Here is a 22,479-nt window from a genome sequence, read left to right on the forward strand (position 1 = left end):
CTTGTGCCAGAAACTAAAAGGCTATTGGGAGGGTATTTTTAATGCTACATCCAATGTAACACAAGTATCTATACTGAACAAAAATATAAACTTGTAAAATGTTTGTCCCATGTTTCATGAGCTGAAATAAAAAATCCCAGAAATGTTCCATATGCACAAAAAGCTTATTTCTAAGCTTATTCCACACCTGACAGGCGTGGAATATCAAGAAGCTGATTAAGCAGCATGATTGTTACACAGGTGCACTTTGTGCTGGGGACAATAAAAAGCCACTCTAAAATGTCCAGTTTTGTCACACAACACAATGTCACAGATGTCTCAGTATTTGAGGGAGTGTACAATTGGCATGCTGACTGCAGGAATGACCACCAGAGCTGTTGTCAGAGAATTCAATGTTAATTTCTCTACCATAAGCCGCCTCCAAAGTCATTTTAGAGAATTTGGCAGTACGTCCAACCGGTCACATAACCACAGACCACGTGTAACCACGCCAGCACAGGACCTCCACATCCGGCTTCTTCACTTGCTGGATCGGCTGAGACCAGCCACTCAGACAGCTGATAAAACTGAGGAGTATTTCTGTCTGTAATAAAGCCCTTCTGTGGAGAAAAACTCATTCTGATTGGCTGGACCTAAACTCTCCCAGGCCCACCCATGGCTGCTTCCCTGCCCAGTCATGTGAAATCCATAGATTATGGCCTAATTAATCTATTTCAATTGACTGATTTCCTTATATGAACTTTATCTCAGTAAAAGAAAAAAAGTATGTTGTATGTTGCGTTTATATTGTTGTTCAGTATGTATGTCCTAATCGACTGATAGCTACCTTTGGGACAACCGTGCTTCTACACCTGCATTGCTTGCTGTTTGGGGTTTTAGGCTGGGTTTCTGTACAGCACTTTGAGATATCAGCTGATGTACGAAGGGCTATATAAATATATTTGATTTGATTTGATTAGGTAGTTCTGGAATAGCAAAGACAGTATAAAAAGGAGATCTCTATCGATTACTGTTTTTTTTAAATACTAATTCTCTGCCATAAGTGACTATCCTTTTTTTTCTTTTATACTAATCCACCTTGATACACAAATCAGTTAGTATCTAACTATTTCTGTTGATATTTTACATTTTTTATACTGTATATATATATAGCATAAGGCCAAATTTCATCAAAAGATTTTTTACATACATTTTTGTGGATACTTCAAGGGCCCTTAAAGTTCAGAATCAAATAGCAAAATTATCTTGGTTTGACCTAAAAATTGTCCTTATAGGTTAGTAGAACCGGTTTAGACAGGGTTTAGACTATTATGGGTTGCTCTTCCTGTACACAACATCCAGAAGTGGTGTAAAATTGTGTTTTATTAAGACAGTACGTTTTATTTTTGTCTGCCCCCACATTAAACTGAGTTAAAGAGAAAACAGACACCTTTGCAGCCTGATAGGAGGATGTATTATGCATGAACTAGTCGCATGGGGACACAAGTGTATTCCGGCTGGGGTGATCACTTTGACACATGGAGGTAAGACATGATGTCAGGAAAAACTACGCCCTCTAGGGGTGTCGGCGCAATAGCAAGTGTATTATTTGCTTTGAACTTCATTACTGTGGTTTCTTTTTTACATTGAACATGCAAAATTAGAATCTACACAGATGCTGACATTTGGCAGATGCAGGTAGAATGTGTTAATAAATTTGTCCATCATCTGCCTAATTATTTAGAATTGTTTGGTTTCTAAATCAAGTTGAATCACTTCCATTTGACCTTGGGATATATTTGCACTATAAGCCCTGGCCTATTGCTGCTTTCAAGACAACTCGTAACTCAGAAACACTGACTTGAACATTTGTTGTAGAAAGATAGTTTCCCACTTAGAAGGTATCAGAATTAACCAATAGAAAGCTCTATGCAAATAACTTACGTTTATTTTAACTTGTCATGAATGCCCCCAAATGTAAACTCAGCAAAAAAAGAAACCTCTCTTTTTCAGGACCCTGTCTTTCAAAGATAATTTGTAAAAATACATATAACTTCACAGATCTTCATTGTAAAGGGTTTAAACACTGTTTCCCAGGCTTGTTCAATGAACCATAAACAATTAACCTGTGGAACGGACATTAAGACAGTAACAGCTTACAGACGGTAGGCAATTAAGGTCACAGTCATGAAAACTTAGGACACTAAAGAGGCCTTTCTATTGACTCTTAAAAACACCAAAAGAAAGATGGCCAGGGTCCCTGCTCATCTGCGTGAACGTGCCTTAGGCATGCTGCAAGGAGGCATGAGGACTGCAGATGTGGCCAGGGCAAAAAATTGCAATGTCCGTACGCCTAAGACAGCGCTACAGGGAGACAGGATGGACAGCTGATCATCCTCGCGGTGGCAGACCACATGTAACAACAGGATCGGTACATCCGAACATCACATCTGCGGAACAGGTACAGGATGGCAACAACAACTGCCCGAGTTACACCAGGAACGCACAATCCCTCCATCAGTGCTCAGACTGTCCGCAATAGGCTGAGAGAGGCTGGACTGAGGGCTTGTAGGCCTGTTGTAAGGCAGGTCCTCATCAGACATCACCGGCAACGACGTTGCCTATGGGCACAAACCCATCGTCACTGTACCAGACAGGAATGGCAAAAAGTGCTCTTCACTGACGAGTCGCGGTTTTGTCTTACCGGGGGTGATGGTCGGATTCGCGTTTATTGTTGAAGAAATTAGCATTACACCGAGGCCTGTACTCTGGAGCGGGATCGATATGGAGGTGGAGGGTCTGTCGTGGTCTGGGGCGGTGTGTCATAGCATCTTCAGACTGAGCTTGTTGTCATTGCAGGCAATCTCAACGTGTGCGTTTCAGGGAAGACATCCTCCTCCCTCATGTGGTACCCTTCCTGCATGCTAATCCTGACATGACCCTCCAGCATGACAATGCCACCAGCCATACTGCTCGTTCTGTGCGTGATTTCCTGAAAGACAGGAATGTCAGTACTCTGCCATGGCCAACGAAGAGCCCAGATCTGAATCCCATTGAGCACGTCTGGGACCTGTTGGATCGGAGGGTGAGGGCTAGGGCCATTCCCCCCAGAAATTTCTGGGAACTTGCAGGTGCCTTGGTGGAAGAGTGGGGTAACATCTCACAGCAAGAACTGGATAATCTGGTGCTGTCCATGAGGAGGAGATGCACTGCAGAACTTAATGCAGCTGATGGTCACACCAGATACTGACTATTACCCTTGATTTATACCCCCCGCCCCTTTTGTTCGGGGACACATTATTCCATTTCTGTCACATGTCTGTGGGACTTGTTCAGTTTATGTCTCAGTTGTTGGGTCTTGTTATGTTCATACAAATATTTACACATGTTAAGTTTGCTGAAAATAAACGCAGTTGACAGTGAGAGGACATTTATTTTTTTGCTGAGCTTATTTACCAAGATATACACACGTTTCAATATGACACTTGTTTTCCCCACACGGTGGCGACATTGTCACGCTCATGTGAAGTCGTGTAGCGTCACTGGTGAGTGTTCTGTGCCACAACCGATGCATTGAGACATTTGACATAATATAAGCAGCGTATGAAAAAACCCTGACTGAAGAGACAAAAAGGCCAAATTACAACAACAGATTTTATTTGACCATAGTCAAAAACAAAACATCTAACACCTACTATTAAAAATAAATACAAGTGATGTTTCTGTTAGAAAAATGTAGCCCTTCATGTTGTATACGACGCACTCACACAAACAGTCTAATTTAAAAGGGTGGACACTCATGCTACAAACTCAAGAAACGACCATTGCTATCTCCATAGAGTCTCATACAGATGCTACATAAACGTTCTTTAAGAAATACAAATAAACACAGCGCCCTGTCCTAATATAAAGGCCTAAACCGTTTAAATATCTTTTCAGAAAAACTGAGCCTACATGCAGCTGCTGAGGTATGTAACACACACACACACACCTCTCAGCTGATTTTGACTGTCTCTGATAATAACCATATACACTACATGACCAAAAGTATGTGGACAACTGCTCGTTCAAAATCTAATTCAAAATCATGGGCATTAATATAGAGTTGGTCCCCCATTTGCTACTATAAAAGCCTCCACTCTTCTGGGAAAGGCTTTCCACTACATGTTGGAACATTGCTGTTGGGACTTGCTTCCATTCAGCCACAAGAGCATTAATGAGGTCGGGCACTGATGTTGGGCGATTACGCCTGGCTTGCAGTCGATGTTCCATTTCATCCCAAAGGTATTCATTCGATGGGGTTGAGGTCAGGGCTCTGTGCAGGCCAGTCAAGTTCTTCTACACCGATCTCGATAAACCATATCTTTATGGACGTCACTTTGTGCATGGGTGCATTGCCATGCTGAAACAGGAAAGGGCCACAAAGTTGGAAGCACAGAATTGTCTACAATGTCATTGTATGCTGTGGCATTAAGATTTCCCTTCACTTGAACTAAGGGGCCTAGCCCGAACCACGAAAAATAGCCCGAGACCATTATTCCTCCTCCACAAAACTTTACAGTTGACACTATGCATTGGGGCAGATAGCGTTCTCTTGGCATCCGCCAAAGCCAGATTTGTCCGTTGGACTGCCAGACGGTGAAGGGTGATTCATCACTCCAGAGAACACGTTTCTACTGCTCCTGAGTTCAATGGTGGCGAGCTTTACAACACTCCTTGGCATTGCATATGGGGCAGCTCTAGCAGGGCAGAAATTTGACGAACTCACTTATTGGAAAGGTGGCATCCTATGACGGTGCCACGTTGAAAGTCACTGAGCTCTTCAGTAAGGCAATTCCACTGCCAATGTTTGTCTATGGAGATTGCATGGCTGTGTGCTCGATTTTATACACCTGTCAGCAATGGGTGTGGCTGAAATAGTCAAATCCACTCATTTGAAGCGATGTCCACATACTTAGTATATATAGTGTACACACAGGTAAATAATTACAGCTACACATAATCACACCAGTGCAATTAAACCCTGGCCGTCTAGCTTGGCAGCAAAAGCATGCAAATCAATGATGTATGTACGTATACACAGTACAGGTACTCATTTTCAGTGCAAACATTGTCACAGGGTGTCTGTAATCATAGGACACGTTTTTACCACATTCTCAAACATTAAAAATATATTGCACAATTCAGACATTGCTTTGAAATTTGCAGAAAGTATTATGTGTGTTTGAGTGGTAGGATGCCAATACATAGTATGCTATGGGTGTCTCCTACCTTGTGTGTGGTCTGGGTATATCCAAGAGGAGGGAGGTTTTATACATTCTATGTGAGGTGTTCTAGTATAGCGCAGGATGTCTGTGGTTGGAGACAGCTTGTCCGGCTGGTCAAGGTGCTCTGCAGCTTATTGCTCCCCACAACAGTCACTACCTCTCTCTTCTCTTCTTCCATTGCCTGCCCATCAACCTGTGCATAACATGACAAGCATTTCAAAATCATCCCACGTATTTGCCAAAACCACACCCCCTGCCCACTATCCCCGCCTCACATTTAATGTCTATACCACTGCCTTTTCAGGTTGCACCAGAGCGTCTTGCAGGCCCCAGAGCACCATGGATATAATGTATTCATCAGAAACACACAGATAGAGGACGAGGGGAGGGAGGGAGGGAGCGGATTAACGACTGCAGTGTTTTTTGCTGCAAGAAAACCTCACATCCTCCTCTAAACAATATACTTTAAATGAGAAGAGGAGTGACAGTACTACACTTTCATAACTCTCACAATTAGTGACAATAAGTGGAATGGTATTGAACAGTGAATGTTTGAATGTTAGTGAATGTTTGTTTAATTCTTGAAAAAAAGTGACCTGCAAGACATCAAATGGTTAACTGCTTAGTGGGTGCGTTTTGGAGGACTATGTTGTCTTAAGAAGAGTTTCTGGTCCTGCTACAGTACCACGCAACCTGGCCTCAGAGCATTTCGTAATATTCTGCATGTAGGATGTGCATGTGGTAAACCAAGAGTAGGCCATCTATCTTGTTGACTCACCTATGTTTACTAGCTACCACACAACCCTTCTAACCTAGGCTTTCCTACTCTACATCTATCACCATTAGAATAATGCAATTTCAAGTACGACAGCCAGGGTATTTGTCTACCTCACATGACATTACCACACATGGTTTGAAAAAGGAAGACTTTTAAAGAAGATGCATTCCTTCACATGTATAAGCTAATATGGAGAGGAAATATCCAGTCATGTTAGTAATGGTACCTATTTCCACTGGATGCACATAGTCCCCAAGCTCTCAAACCAGCAGATAACCAGCAGTATGAGGAGCTGTTTCCTTGTGATCTGGGGAGCTCGGTACCACACCTTGTGGTGTGGTGATAATTGTGTGTCTAACTTTGACCAGAGCTATGGAAGTGATATAGCTGCTCCACTTCTCTAAATCCATTAACAAACCCTCTTCTTTATCCTCTTCCTCTTCTTCCTTTCTCTCAATCGGAATATTGAGACAGAACTGGAGTGTTGCGATAGGTGATAAAGATGTACTTCTTATACTGGGCCAAAGGTCAGTCCTAGTAGCTACAGCGCAGGAGTCACATAAACCTCATAAGAAAATCAGCTCTGTAAAGCAGGAGGCCTCAGTGTGTTTTCCAGCTGTTTACATTGAAGTCATCTTCTCCATATACCTATTATTCACCCTGAGGTGTGACTGGGAGGCTGTTATGGCTCTGGCATTGGTGCAGGATCATCTGAAACCAGCCAACTGGACAGCTGATGAAACTGTGGGTTTGCACACACTGCAGGTGGGGAGGATCTGTTCCGGGGGGGAAGTTTCCCCTAGGTATAGATCTAGGATCTTGTTCCCCTTTCTCAACCCTAACCTTAGCCATTACTGGGGGAAAAGTGAAACTGACCCCAAATTAGTGCCTAGGGGCAACTTCAACCTACAACGGGGGGAATCCACTGGGTCACATGACGGCGCAGCGGTTCCTCTGCAGTGCCCCTTGTAGGCGGATCCCAGGGGTGTGGTTATGTTTCATGCCGCGCGCCACAGCGATGCCCAGCAGCTCTTTGAAGAGTAGGACCACGTGCCAGTTGAACTTGGCAGAGCACTCCACATAGCCACACTTCCAGGTCTTCTTGACGAGTACAGAGACAGCCCTGCGAGGGGTGAAGCGCTGGCGCTGCAGGTCCCTCTTACTTCCCACTACCAGGATGGGAACCTCACTGCTGCTGCCCTCCCTACAGAGACACGGGAAGGAATGGAGATAGAGAGAAGAAGGATAAAGGTGAGAAAGAATTGCAATCAAACAGGCATACTATGGTTAGCCAACATATACTGTATGTGGTGCAATAGCAGCAAAGAAATCCCAGTCACATAATCTCCATTCTCCACACATCCTGTGTATGAATACAAATTTAAAGGTGACTGCATTGACATGAAGAGTCCCCTAGTTCGTGAGTAAGACAGCCTTTTCATTCTCCCTCCTCTTCTTCTTAACATCGTGAAGGTCAGTAGCGTGACTGGGAGACTGGAGACACCTTCAAGAGTGGTCACTGGGTGTTTGTGTGTGAAGATTACTGCAGTATGAGTGTGTCTCTGTGCGTGCGGGGGCTTGTGCAGTGTCTACTTGTGTGTGTGTGTGTGTGTGTGTGTGTGTGTGTGTGTGTGTGTGTGTGTGTGTGTGTGTGTGTGTGTGTGTGTGTGTGTGTGATGAGATGAGAGAGAGAGAGAGAGAGTGTGTGTGATGTGTGTGCGCTGATTCCTCTGCCTGGATTGGAGGTGTGTGGCGGTGGATCAGAGCATTAGGGCTCTAGGGGCCTCCCTCCACACTTTGTATCGACAGAGACTAAATGTAGAGGGAAATGTTTCTCACGGAACATTGGATTGGGAAGATGTATGGCAGGCTGCAACCTGGGCGAAAGCAGTGATGATTCAAGTGGGGCTGACAGTAATGCTATTGTGAACAATAAGCTCAGACCTTGATTCAATGCTAGCATGTTGAGTTGAAAATGCAATGATTTAATGGAAGAACACAGACAGACACACATACTTACAAAGACTCCCTCCCCAAAACACAAAAATATAATTTAGACTGAACAAAAACATAAACGCAACATCAAATCTAATAAAATGTAATTGTTTTTGTCACATGCGCCAAATTCAACAGGTGTCGACCATACCATGCTTACTTACAAGCCCTTAACCAATGCAGTTTTAAGAAAAATAAAAGTCAAGAAAAATATTCACTAAATAAACTAAAGTAAAAAATACAAAAGCAACACTAAAATAATATATATACAGGGGGTACCTGTACAGAGTACCGCTTTCCGTGGGCTAGCAGAGAAAACAGTCTATGACTAGAGTGGTTGGAGTCTTTGGCAATTTTTAAGGCCTTTATCTGGCACCACCTGGTATAGAGGTCCTGGATGGCAGGAAGCTCGGCCCCAGTGATGTACTGGGCGGTACGCACTACCCTCTGTAGCGCCTTGTGGTCGGAGGCTGAGCAGTTGCCATACTAGGCGATGATGCAGCTGTAGTGCAGCTGTAGAACTTTTTCAGGATCTGAGGACCCATGCCAAGTCTCCTGAGGGGGAATAGGCGCTGTTGTGCCCTCTTCACAACTGTCTTGGTGTGTTTGGACCATGATAGTTTGTTGGCGATGTCTTGACTTTACTTTCATTCATCTGATGACTGTTATTTATCTAATCAACTAACTATGTTTAATTGTTACCCAATTAAATTAATCATATAACAATTAACTCATTAGGAATTTGGGGCACCACGAAAGCAGTTGTTTAAAGTGTTACCATCTCCCGAATTAAACTCTTTACCTATCACATTCATAAAACAGTCAACGTATTAATCATAACCTCTAACATCTGCAAAAAAACCCAGCCTTACTTATGATTCAGTACTACACAAATTGGTTTAATTATTTATTTACTAGCTATCTAAATGATAACACAGGATAAACATACACACTTAATACATTATAAAAAGGTCCCTAGCGGACTGACACAACATATGGCGGCTTGTTACAAAGGAGAGGAGAGGGAGAGAGAGAGAGAGAGAGAGAGAGAGAGAAAAGAGACACTAATCGTTGATACATTTTAGGAACTACTCTCACAGTCATCATATATTTTGCACACGAACCGCCGCCCGTTTGGAGTAAGAAATCATGAATATATCTACATGGCAATGTCTTCGTTGGCCGTGTATCTATGTCAGAACCAAGCCTACTTAGAAAGGGGTGTTGGGTTGGGGTCCCCACCCATCTCTTCCACTGTTGCTCTCCTCTATCCATTGACTTGTTGTGTAGTCCTGAACAGAACTACAGAGTTTATCCTACTCTCCATTCGCTCCTGAAGCTGCATATTGAAATATAGGCTAGCCAGCAGTGTAGATGGTTCTCAGTGGTGATGAGAGTAGTAGAATACGTTGGTTTGAAGAGTAGTAGAATGGTCCCACTTAAATTTGCTTTTCTAGATACTTTACTTAGGACAGCTAATCAGCTGTACCAGTGATTGTCCGGGAGGTGACGTTATCGTCTCTTCCTCATGTTGATATTCAGAGTTCAAACCACTTTGGACGTGAGGTGCAGCTACACGCCTCTCTGGTCTGAATGTTAATTTCTTTACCAATCCATTTATGCACTCTGGTCGAAAGGTACGGTTCCGCCAGTCCGACTTACTGTGAAACGTTTGTAGGAGACAAATGATCTCTTATGGCTCCTAAAATCACATTCCTATCTTAACAAAATACTTTCATAATTGTTCATATTTCATATATAATGTTAAAGGTTTGAGACTTTGTACATATAGTGTATATACTTTCAAGTTACAGTATTTCCTTTATGACCTTTTTAATGACATCACAAAATAACAACCCATATAACATTATTATTCTTTAGATCGCCTCTGACCATTCCCAATTTCTATTTTAGAAATATTGTTCCAGTATTCGTTTAGAATGTGTTAGAGTTTCGGCGGGAAACGTCTGTGTAGACAAAGGAATATTCCTGTGTGAATTTGGAGAGGGATATTCTCTCTCATTGATTTACAACAGGGTGTGAGATGTCAAACCCCCCCCCAGCCCCATGTGACACGGGGAAGTGCATTATAATGCTTGAACACGAGGTGATGGTGGAGGATGAATGGCACGACAATAGGCCTCAGGATCTCGTCATGGTATCTCTGTACATTCAAATTGCCATCAATAAAATTCTATTGTTTTTGTTGTCTGGGTTTCATCCGTGAAGAGCACACTTCTCCAGCGTGCCAGTGGCCATTGAAGGTGAGCATTTGTTCACTGAAGTTGGTTACGACGCCGAACTGCAGTCAGGTCAAGACCCTGGGGAGGACGACGAGCACACAGATGAGCTTCTCTGCGAAAGTTTCTGACAGTTTGTGCAGAAATTCTTCGGTTGTGCAAACCCACAGTTTCATCAGCTGTCCAGTTGGCTGGTTTCAGATGATCCTGCAGGTGAAGGTACTGGACTGGTGTGGTTACACATGGTCTACAGTTGTTGGACGTAATGCCAAGTTCTCTAAAACAACATTGTAGGCGGCTTATGGTGGAGAAATGAACATTAAATTCTTTGGCAACAGCTCTGGTGGACATTTCTACAGTCAGCATGCCTATTGCATTCTCCGTCAAAATATGAGACATCTGTGGCATTGTGTTGTGTGACAAAACTGCACATTTTAGTGTGGCCTTTTATTGTCCCCAGCACAAGGCACACCTGTGTATTGATCATGCTGTTTCATCAGCTTCTTGATATGACACACCGGTCAGGTGGATGGATTATCTTGGCAAAGAAGAAATGCTCACTAACAGGGATGTAAACACAGTTGTGCACAAAATCTGAGAGAAATTAGCTTTTGTGCATATGGAACTTTTCTGGAATCCTTTATTGGGTGCTCCCGAGTGTCACTGCAGTCTAAGGCATAGCATCTCAGTGTAAGAGGCATCACTACAGTCCCTGGTTCGACTCCAGGTTGTATCACATCCGGCTGTGAATGGGAGTCCCATTGGGCGGTGCACAATTGGCCCAGGTTTGGCCAGGGTAGGCCGTCATTGTAAATAAGAATTTGTTCTTAACTGACTTGCCTACTTACATTAAATACAAAGAATTAAAACCATTTCAGCTTGTGAAACCAGCACTATACATGTGTTTATATTTTTGTTCAGTCTATAATTAATTCATACAAAGACATATAGTTTAGCAAATGTTTAAGAACAGAAAGAGAAATGGACAATACTACAAAAACAACTTGACCAACAAGAAAGCTCAATTTCATTTGTACATTTGAGATGCCCTGCATCTATTTCAGATGTGATGATGACTTATGCATTGGTTGACAGACCTTAACAGATCCATATGAACACATTCTGAACTACTTGCACTGAGAGGTTTATATTCAGCTTGGTAATGAGGCTGTAGGGTGAAAAACATTAATCCTAACATCAAGCAGGCTGCTATCCTCTCAAATACCCATTAAGGCCTGAAGGTCTCAGGAGCAGTGGGTTAGACAATAGCGTGTGTGTGTGTGTGTGTGTGTGTGTGTGTGTGTGTGTGTGTGTGTGTGTGTGTGTGTGTGTGTGTGTGTGTGTGTGTGTGTGTGTGTGTGTGTGTGTGTGTGTGTGTGTGTGTGTCAGAGGCTTAATTACATCAAAGGGCGGGCTTTTCGTCAGGAAGCAACAACAGACAGAAAACTGACAAGGCAGGGATTATTCTGGGTGAGGTGTATTGTATGTGTTTGTTTTGGAGTGGGTGGAGTAAGCATCAGAAGAAAGACAGAGGCAATTCCTCCCAGGCATCTTCCGCCCTGCTAGCCCACACAAATCTCAATAACCTGAGCATGGATGACACCTCGATTACTCCGATTTTATTCATGAGGACATGCATCCATCCCTCTATCGTCCCTATCTCCCTCACCATGTCCTTATGCTTTCCTCCCTCTCATCCCTCTATCATCCCTATCTCCCTCACCATGTCCTTATGCTTTCCTCCCTCTCATCCCTCTCTCTCATATCTATCAGTCTGTTATCGCTCCCTCGTGTCCCTTTCCTACTCTCGTTTTCTCTCTATTTACCCTCTCTATCCCTTTCTGCTCTAAATAATGCATGTCCTTTCATGGGCCATAAACAGACAGCTCTGCTACGGGCCAGCCAGTCAGCCACCCACCCACCCACCCACCCAGCCAGCAAGCCAGTCAGCCAGTCAGCCAGCCAGCCAGCCAGCCAGCTAGCAAGTCAGCCAGTCAACCACCCACCCACCCAACAAGCCACCCAGCCACCCAGCCAGCTATCCACCTACCCAGCTAGTTAACCAGCCAGTCAGCCAACCACCCAGACAGCCAGCCAGCCAGCCCCACACCCAGCCAGCCAGTCAGCCACCCACCCACCCACCCACCCAGCCAGTCACCAAGCCAGTCACCCAGCCTGACAGATCAGGATAGATCAGGCCAGATCAGGACAACCTCATAGAAGCTCAGGAGAAGCACAATGGAAGGAATCGTTCTCTGCAGTCTGAAGGCCAGTTACGTCACAGAGCTGCAAAGAGGTGAACCACTTTAGAGCTCAACAAATGAGGGCCACCCATTCCTCCTATCAATATGCAAATGTAGCAGGTGCAGATGCCTACAGTCAGAATAGCAGGAGATCTTTTGTCCTTCTTCTCTTTTACATCATCAGGACTTCACTCGCCTTGTACTTGCCCTCACCCATCAATGTCAAAATCAAATGTCCCCTCATTAGTGAGCTGTCAGAATGCTGGGCAGGGGGAGACGACTGAATTAAAACCACAAGTGGCTCCTTTGTCACTGCTTTCACACAGATTGAATGTGTATTTGTATTGATGTACATGACAGCGTGACTACATGCTGTCATTCCTGACGTCTTGGATGGATGTCAGGTCACAGCGGCCCTTAAAGCAGATCCGCTGGATGTTTCATATATGACTGCTGCTTTTCTGTGGAGTTTAATGGCTCTCTCCACATGTGTTTTGCCTAACTGGTCCATGTGTGTCACTGTGTTCTGGCGTCTCCCTACCTGTGCTCCACGATCTGCTGGCGGATCATCTTGACATACTCAAAGCTCTCCACACAGCATATGTCATAGACCAGGATGTAAGCATTGGCATTACGCACCCCTCTGCAACGCAGGTCCAGCCACTCCTGACAGACAGAGACAGACAGATAGAGGGGAAACATGAGTGATCCCTAAACAAACAACTACATCCCTCACTACAGACACAAAAAGGTCAAATGATGGGAAGGATATTGAAGACATGTTGTTTCACTTGCCACTGATCTGACAAGTGAAACAGATTTATTTAATGAGTTTTATCTCAAGAACCAAAATAAAAATCTTCAAATGGCATTTGTTCTGTTCCCATATCTCCCCTAAAACAGTAAGGCTTTTGAGGATAGTCCATATGCTTATAGCTGCTATCTAGGGAGTTCTTTGACCAAGTTTTTTAACAGAGGCAGCCACAGAGGATGACATTCAATTATTCAAAAGCTCTCAGGATGTTTTGCTCTCTTCACTAGATTGAAATTGAAATTGTGTGGTGTCAAATGGGTCTTTAAGACATCTCTGAGTCAGTCAGATAGATAGTCCTGGTATAAACCAGGCTGAAGCCATAAAACATGTTGTCTGACTCTGTCTGCTTTGTGCAAAATGCAGGCCCAGCACACTGCTCTAGTCTGCACGTGGCTAAGGCAAAAAACAGAGTAACAAAGCCCTGGCAGAGCAGGAATAGAGCCAGTCTCCTGTCAAGTGCAACACTAGAAACACACTGGACCCATGGAGCTACGTCGCTCAGCCCTACTGTACGCACTGACGGGAGGGCAAACAGTGGCCTTCATTGAAAAGTAATGATTTGCTAACAATATTTAAAAAAAAACGCAGCACAATGGGAGTGATTTGCTATGGCCATTGAGGCAATTGCTCCAGCCATAACACAGTGACCCAATCTCCTCCCTCCAGCTTTCTCTGTTTCTCTCTCTCTCACACACACACACTCTCATCCTCTCACAAGCTCTCTCTCATTCTCTCTCTATGTCGTCTGCTTTACCTGAGTGAGCGGAATCTATAAGTGGTTCTGCTAGCTGGGAGAGGGAGAAGGAGAGATGGTGAAAGAGGGGGAGGGAGAGCGAAAGGGGAGAGGGTGATTGGAGAGGGAGGTATAGAGGGAGAAAAGCGCTGTCTCAGGGAGAGAGAGAGAAGCAGAGAGATTAAAGAGCAGCAAGTGGGTGGACAGGGGAGGGAAGGGGGAGGGAAGTGGGAGGGAAGGGTAGAGCGATGGATGAACAAACAGGGTGTGAATGTAACCCTTGGACTGAGCCCCACCAGGCTGACAGGCAGTGGATGGAGGAGTTGGTGAGATGGCGCAATGCAAAAGCATTCCCCTTCACTCACCCCCAACACAAGCTTACTAAACAGACAATAAGAAATCAATATGGCAAGGAGATCTGAATATAATTGCAGTAATGAGAATCAGCAGGATAACACTGGAGGAGTAATCTAAATGTATCCTGTATTCTGTAGATAAGTCTAAACAGGGAGTTTGTCAATAAGTTATTTTGGTGGGGAATCAGAAACAGTAATGGGGCAGAATCTGAGAGCAGATAGTGATCAATGTGAGCTGTAATGATGACAATGGTAACATATCCATGTCGACAGGGAATAATTACCTTAATCTAATTTAGAGGGATTTGCAGCACCAGTGAGTTTGTGCATGTGTATCTGTGTCTGTCTGTGTGTGTGTGTGTGTGTGTGTGTGTGTGTGTGTGTGTGTGTGTGTGTGTGTGTGTGTGTGTGTGTGTGTGTGTGTGTGTGTGTGTGTGTGTGTGTGTGTGTGTGTGTGTGTGTGTGTGTGTGTGTGTGTGTGTGTGATTTTGTTATTTTACTAGGATCCCCATGAGTTGTTGCAAAAGTAGAAGCTACTCTTCCTGGGGTCCAAACAAAACATGAAACATGACAAAATACAGAACATGAATAGACAAGAACAGCTCAAGGACAAAACAACTACATATGTGTGTAAGAGAGGGAGAGTCTCACACAGAACGATAATGAGTGCGATCAGCCATGGAGGCAAACACTGTGGCACCGAGATCATTACACACAAAGGTGGGAGTGAGAGAATGAGGAGGAGGAGGAGAGGGAGGACAAAAAATATAATGGTTGACAGTGAAGAAAATGTAGGGAGATTCAATTCGGTACATATTTCCTGTTATTGCCTTTTCTCCCTGCAGATTGATTCAGTCTGTTTCCAGGAGGAATTAAGGCGGCTCGGGATCAGAAATGACCTCAGCATTCCTCTACCATCTCTGCTCGTTCTGTCTCTGCGCTTCCTTCACCCGCCCACTCTCCATTTCCTACACATTAATTCCTATTTCCAGAGAGTGTTATCTCCTTTTACTGTTTAAGCACCTCAGTACAGTGCACCCAAGGAGTGGCGAGTATTAAAGATGCCTTATAAAGGTTTTGTATCATTTCAGCCAGTAGTTTTGAATTAGCGTTCACAAGTCAAAACGGGTCCCTGAAAACGTCATCCATTTCGTTTGATATGTTACGTCCTGAAAAGAAGTATTACTTTTTGTTCTTCTGCAATTCGTACAGTTGAAGTCGGACGTTTACATACACTTAGGTTGGAATCATAAAAACTTGTTTTTCAAACACTCAACAAATTTCTTGTTTACAAATTATAGTTTTGGCAAGTCGGTTTGGACATCTACTTTGTGTATGACGCAAGTTATTTTTCCAACAGTTGTTTACAGACAGATTATTTCACTTATAATTCACTGTATCACGATTCCAGTGGGTCAGAAGTTTACATACACTAAGTTGACTGTGCCTTTAAACAGCTTTGAAAATTCCAGAAAATGATGTCATGGCTTTAGAAGCTTCTGCTATTTGACATAATTTGAGTCAATTGGAGGTGTACCTGTGGATGTATTTCAAGGCCTACCTTTGAACGCAGTGCCTCTTTGCTTGACATCATGGGAAAATCAAAAGAAATCAGCCAAGACCTCAGAAAAAAAATTGTAGACCTCCACAAGTTTGGTTCATCCTTGGCAGCAATTTCCAAACGCCTGAAGGTACCACGTTCACCTGTACAAACAATGGTACGGAAGTATAAACACCATGGGACCACGCAGCTGTCATATCGCTCAGGAAGATCTCCTAGAGATGAACATACTTTGGTGAGAAAAGTGCAAATCAATCCCAGAAAAACAGCAATGGACCTTGTGAAGATGCTGGAAGAAACAGGTACAAAAGTATCTATATCCACAGTGAAACAAGTCCTATATCGACATAACCTGAAAGGCCGGTCAGCAAGGAAGAAGCCACTGCTCCAAAACCGCCATATAAGTGTCAGACTACGGTTTGCAACTGCACATGGGGACAAAGATCGTACTTTTTGGAGAAATGTCCTCTGGTCTGATGAAACAAAAATATAACTGTTTGGCCATAATGACCGTCGTTATGTTTGGAGGAAAAAGGGGGAGGCTTGCAAGCCAAAGAACACTATCCAGATCGTGAAGCACAGGGGTGGCAGCATCATGTTGTAGGGGTGGCAGCATCATGTTGTGGGGGTGGCAGCATCATGTTTTGGGGGTGCTTTGCTGCAGGAGGGAATGGTGCACTTCACCAAATAGATGCCATCATGAGGAAGAAACATTATGTGGATATATTGAAGCAACATCTCAAGACATCAGTCAGGAAGTTAAAGCTTGGTCGCAAATGGGTCTTCCAAATGGACAATGACCCCAAGCATACTTCCAAAGTTGTGGCAAAATGGCTTAAGGACAACAAAGTCAAGGTATTGGAGTGGCCATCATAAAGCCCTGACATCAATCCTATAGAACATTTGTGGGCAGAACTGAAAAAGCTTGTGCGAGCAAGGAGGCCTACAAACCTGACTCAGTTACAACAGCTCTGTCAGGAGGAATGAACCAAAATTCACCCAACTTATTGTTGGGAAGCTTGTAGAAGGCTACCTGAAACGTTTGACCCAAGTTAAATCATTTAAAGGCAATGCTACCAAATACTAATTGAGTGTATGTAAACTTCTGACTGACTGGGAATGTGATGTAAGAAATAAAAGCAGAAATAAATCATTCTCTCTACTATTATTCTGACATTTCACATTCATAAAATAAAGGGGCGATCCTAACTAACCTAAGACAGGGAATTTTTAATAGGATTAAATGTCAGGAATTGTGAAAAACTGAGTTTAAATTAATTTGGCTAAGTTGTATGTAAACTTCTGACTTCAACTGTATATGTTACGAATTCCAATTCGTACAATATGTTACGGATTTGTACGTGCTCAAGATCCCGTTCCATCTCTTTAATACATAATAAATATGCTTCATTATACTTTATCATACATTCAATCACATTAGACCACCAATTATACTGTATATACCTATGTTTATCTACTGCTAATTATGTATTAATTTGAAGCCCATGCTGATATCTGTGTTCCTCTCCTGCTTCTTCTTATATAATTCTTGACTGAATGACTTAGTCATGCTAAATGCAAGACTTGACCATAGTAGTAGTAGAAGTACCACATAGACAATATGCAGTGTAATGCTACATGATCACATCCCTCCCTATCTTGGTGCTTTAAATGCACCCCCATATTCGGTAGGCTAAAAATAGAATAGGATAACACTAGAGAGAGAGAGACAGATGAGAGGCAGTGGAAAGGAGCTTCAAGACTGGAGCGATTTAAGTAAATACACGTGTGTGTGTGTGTGTGTGTGTGTGTGTGTGTGTGTGTGTGTGTGTGTGTGTGTGTGTGTGTGTGTGTGTGTGTGTGTGTGTGTGTGTGTGTGTGTGTGTGTGTGTGTGTGTGTGTGTGTGTGTGTGTAGTGCAGGGCTCTCCAACCCTGTTCCTGGAGAGCCACCATCCTGTAGATGTTTTGCTCCAACCTCTATCAACACACCTGATTCTAATAATTAGCTGGTTGAAAAGTTGAATCCGGTTAGTTACAACTGGGGTTGTAGCGAGAACCTACAGGAGGGTAACTCTCCAGGAACAGGGTTGGAGAGGCCTGGTCTACTGCTTTCTCCAGTTGGTCCTTTGAAACCTCTGCAAAAAGAATGCTACTCAGCCCGTTCCCTTGAAGTGCTGACAACCCAAGTCCTGGGTCACTTTTTACCAGGCCCTGATAGAACCTGGCATCCCACTGCTCCCAATGATAGCAGCGTAATGGTGTCAGATGAAAAGTTTTACACCAGAGAGTAGAGAACATGGTCATGAATGTGAATGGATGATAAGTGGAGACATACCTCAGACACGGTTGAAATGTTAATAAAACATCTTCTGTCCCTTTGGGATTGAGCTTCTTATTGATGTGCTGTACAGAAGGGAGAGCCACATTACACCTGTGAGTGTTTACAGGGTTGATTATTAACATTGGGGTTCCACTGGGCATTGATCTGTCGTCTCCTCCAGCTGCCTGATAATAGCGCTCTGCCTTTTTAACGCATACACACACACACACTTGTGTGTGTGACAGAGCCTATCTGCAGAGGCTGACAAAGGGCCAAGTGAGCGTATCCAGAAAAAATACTAAATGTTTGATTCATCTGATGCAATGAACAGTAAAAGTGGTCCATTTTATTCCATATATGTAGGGGAGATATAAGCAAACGGAAACAGAGAGCAGAGAAAGACAAAGAGAGAGAGAGAGAGAGAGAGAGAGAGAGAGAACGTGTGGGAGGAAGTCATGGTGATATGATACACTATGAGAAGATGGAAAAAGAACAGGGAAAAATAGGAATTGTCACTATGAGGCTTACAGTAAGTCCATCTGATCATCAAATCCTGTCGACAAACTGTGACAGATGCTCTGAGAATGCAGACAGTAACACATTACCACAGACAGCAGCCCCGCCTGCACATAAATTATTTTTCTACCACCAGAGTCCCCCAAGGTAAATAATGTAGTGGCGTCTGCCCTTGCTGCCCAAAGAGACCCAGATAAACACAGACTCAGTCTAAATGATGGACCAGAGCCAAAGTACAAGTACAGTACTACATCCTTTACAACACGCAATTACCTAACAGAAACCTGGCCTCGTTGCATAAGCATGGAGGAGTACTCATCTTCCTCCCCACCCGGGTACCATGTAGGAGAAGAGGAAACTCATTTAGTGAATCTGTCTTTCTATGGTGGCCATTAGACTCTACTGCAGTCTCTATTAGTCTCTTTACTCCCTCTAGTCCTTCAGCGGGACACTGTGCTTTAATCCAATCAGCTCCAAATACAATAAGAGTACATCTCAATCAGGTCCTTGTGTCTGTTCTGTTCTGGCTCTGTTCCAGAGCACTCTGTCCTGTGACCCTGACCCAGCCAGCCTCCCCTCTGAAGCCCACCATGGGCCAGCTGCTGGCTCGTTAAATATGGAAGGAAAAAAGGAGAGGAGAGTGCTTGCTCAGAGTGGAGAGCGGGACTGCCTCACCACTCCGTCACAGTCAGTAAAGAATGACTAGCCAGTGTGGGTCAGAGGCTGGAACAGAACACAGAGGACAGAAGGGAAGATGGTAAGACTGCTGCTCTCAGAGCCATTCCTGAGGAAATTGACCATCAATCTGCTTGATAGCAGTGCTCTTGTTGCACTCAACGAATGATTTTCCCTGGCTATACCTAAGACAAAGTACTGGTAGAGATGTCTCTGTCTGTTGGTTAAAAACTGTATACAGATGTCTTAAACTAGACTCCCTGAAGAGGTTGAGGCTGTTATGTAAGTATCTCAATTCCTACCATTTCAACTGAGATATTCTAAATGGAAGTATAAAAGTGTTGACTGATAAAACTAATCTATAGGCAGACGCAATGAATCCTGTTGCTGTAATGTGTGAAATGGAGCAACAATGCTCATGCAGCATTACGTACACCATAGGAGTCAGAGAACAGATGTGGACGTTTCATGTTTTTATGTGACGAGGCCCTGGGGGGATTCACTATCTAACACGGGCACACACACACACACACCACAAGCAACCTCCCAGCCTCTATAATGTGATCCATCCTGTCTTCTCCCTGCTGTTTGCACTTGAAGGAATGTGTGCTCTAATGGGGGTTAAGCGCCATTTAGCTGAAGAAAGAGCAAACTAAATCAGATTGATTGTGTTGCTGCGCTCCGTGTATTGGAGAAAATATAGTGCACTGCAGACCTCTTAACACATACTAAGAGATTGTTGTCATATTCTCCTCTTTGCTTTCTCTCTCCTAGACACTGAAAGAATCCTGAATTCTCCCCTGCTCTCCTGCTGGCTCTGCCTGGCTGTGCCTGGCTGGGTTGAGGCTGTTTGCTCCTCAGTGTGTTGGATCGTAGACTATGTTTACAGGAAACACAGTGCATGCCCACTTCAGGGGGCTTTCTAGTCGGCTGCACCAGCTCCTCCATGGCCTGATCTCCTTTTCCCAGTGGCAGCTCCCCTGTGTAGAAAAATACAGTTCTTGCTGTGGAGGCGATGGCTGCGATGTGTTCCCTCAGTAAATAACAAATAGCAACTATCAGTAAGATCAGTGCTTCACACCAGTCTCAGCCAGCTCCGTAGTAACCTTGGACATCCCATTTAGAGCCCCAGCAGGCATCACCAGGGAGGGAAAAACAGACAGGCTTCCTGAGGACCAGTGAGGTCAAGAGAGCTATTTCATTAGACATTCAGCAACACCCTTAAGCACGCATACAATCATGTACATACACACACTCGTTTTTAGTATATGCATGTGCATGTCACTCATCTAGAGCTCTGGAACAGGGCCAGAACAGACACAAGGACCTGATTGAGATGTACTCTTATTGTATTTGGAGATGTCACTCATCTAAGGTGAGGAGAGAACAAGGAGATACAGAGAGCAGGAAACTGGTGCATGTCATGTCTGAAAGCAGAACATCTTTGAGAAAATATGTTGATCAAACCACTGGCAGTCAATGAAAAAAAGTGCTTAATTGAAACTATGGTGTTTCATCTGACATTCCCTGCTATCGCCAGGAGCATATTTATGGAGGTATAGCTTATAAGGTCACTAAGTGAAGCTCCAAATCTGCTTTTTCTCACTTAATACATTGGTGATTATGTTGAAGCATGCTGTTTTTGTCAGCAGTAAGTTAAACCATTTTCCATCTATTCAGAGTTGATGATTCAATGTGGAATTGTAGCACTTATGGGCTGTGAATCTGTCTGCCAGATCGAACAAAGTCAAAGCACTTGTGCTTCCAGTTCCATCCTCTGATAAGAGCACACATCACTCCCCTCAGGCCTGCCAGGAGCCAGGCAGACAGTCTCCATCACCCTGGCCAGGCTCATGTGCCCTGAGGCTGGGCAGCTGGGTGCGCTCTGGTCAGGGGTCTAGGAGCAAATAGCCAATAAGGACGTACTTATGAAGTCATAGAAGCAGAACATATGAATACATTCAATATTACATAAACGTCCTTTCTTGTGCCTGAGAGTGGTAAGGCAATGTCATGTAGTGGGGAGTCTAGAGAGAGCGAGAGATAGTGTGTGTGTGTGTGTGTGTGTGTGTGTGTGTGTGTGTGTGTGTGTGTGTGTGTGTGTGTGTGTGTGTGTGTGTGTGTGTGTGTGTGTGTGTGTGTGTGTGTGTGTGTGTGTGTGCGTGCGTGTGTGTGTGTGTGTTTTAAAACACCAAATACATCATGTAGCCTATAGCCTAGGCTTGCCACTGAAGTCATAAATCAAGTTTCCATAGCAACTACTGCTCTAAGTGGCTTCGGATTATGAAAAAAAAATCAAAAGGATGTGTTTACTTTGAAGAACCGTGCGAGCTGTCAGTGCATTTATGGATGGTAACCTAATGTCTCTGTGCTCTAACTATTTTCGAGGGACTTGACGCCCACATTTAGTTTTAGTTTTGAGAACTGTTTGTGAAAACCTATAGGAATGGTTCTGACAAAGGGTAAATCAAAGACAATGACGCTAACCCTTAGAGAATGCTATTCCCTTTACTAAATAAAAAAAATCGAAAGCCAAATGGAAGGTTACTTTCTATCTTACCTGGCTCGAGCTGGAAGGGAACGACGAAATTGGCGGGACATCCAAAATCTTCAGGTCGTACATGTTACCGTTCAAAATGACAGAGGGTCTGTACACATACCTGTCTCTGGTTGGAGTGTAAACCTCTGAGAAGTCATTATAAATAAATTGACGGATTATGGAAGTTTTCCCGACTCCGGGAGCTCCAATAACGGCGATACTTAGCGTCTCCACCATTCCTGGAACATCAGCACCATGGACAGCGACAACAAACCAATTTACAACTCCTCAAAGATTGTCCTCGCAGCTGTTTTGTTTCCTGTGAATGTTGCTGCTGCTGTTCTGACACGGGCCAAAGTCCACAGTTCTTTTAACTCTAAGTAAACACTATTTGTTATTTTAAGTATGCCATTAGTTAAACCTTATTTAGGAAAAGAAAGGTCGAAACAATCCTCCGTCACC

General features: G+C 43.7%; 1 protein-coding gene across 1 annotated transcript; it reads right to left on the minus strand.

Moving 5' to 3' along the window:
- Positions 1–6,945: 6,945 nt before the first annotated feature.
- LOC135551490 (ras-like protein family member 10B) lies at positions 6,946–22,254 on the minus strand. Its single transcript, XM_064982728.1, has 3 exons — positions 22,039–22,254; positions 13,044–13,168; positions 6,946–7,228 (listed from the first exon to the last, which is right to left on the minus strand). The coding sequence occupies exons 1-3, from the start codon at positions 22,252–22,254 to the stop codon at positions 6,955–6,957; spliced, it is 615 nt and encodes a 204-aa protein (XP_064838800.1). The 3' UTR covers positions 6,946–6,954.
- Between the last annotated feature and the right edge of the window lie 225 nt (positions 22,255–22,479).

The sequence above is a fragment of the Oncorhynchus masou genome, chromosome 1, assembly GCF_036934945.1.
Source record: "Oncorhynchus masou masou isolate Uvic2021 chromosome 1, UVic_Omas_1.1, whole genome shotgun sequence".
NCBI lineage: Eukaryota > Metazoa > Chordata > Actinopteri > Salmoniformes > Salmonidae > Oncorhynchus > Oncorhynchus masou.

Coding starts and splice junctions, on each gene's coding strand:
- LOC135551490 (XM_064982728.1), bottom strand. CDS start 22,254: ATGGTGGAGACGCTAAGTATCGCCGTTATTGGAGCTCCCGGAGTCGGG. Junction 13,169..22,038: donor TCCCTTCCAGCTCGAGCCAG/GTAAGATAGAAA, acceptor TCTGTCTGTCAG/GAGTGGCTGGACCTGCGTTG. Junction 7,229..13,043: donor CAGCAGATCGTGGAGCACAG/GTAGGGAGACGC, acceptor GTGTCTCTGTAG/GGAGGGCAGCAGCAGTGAGG.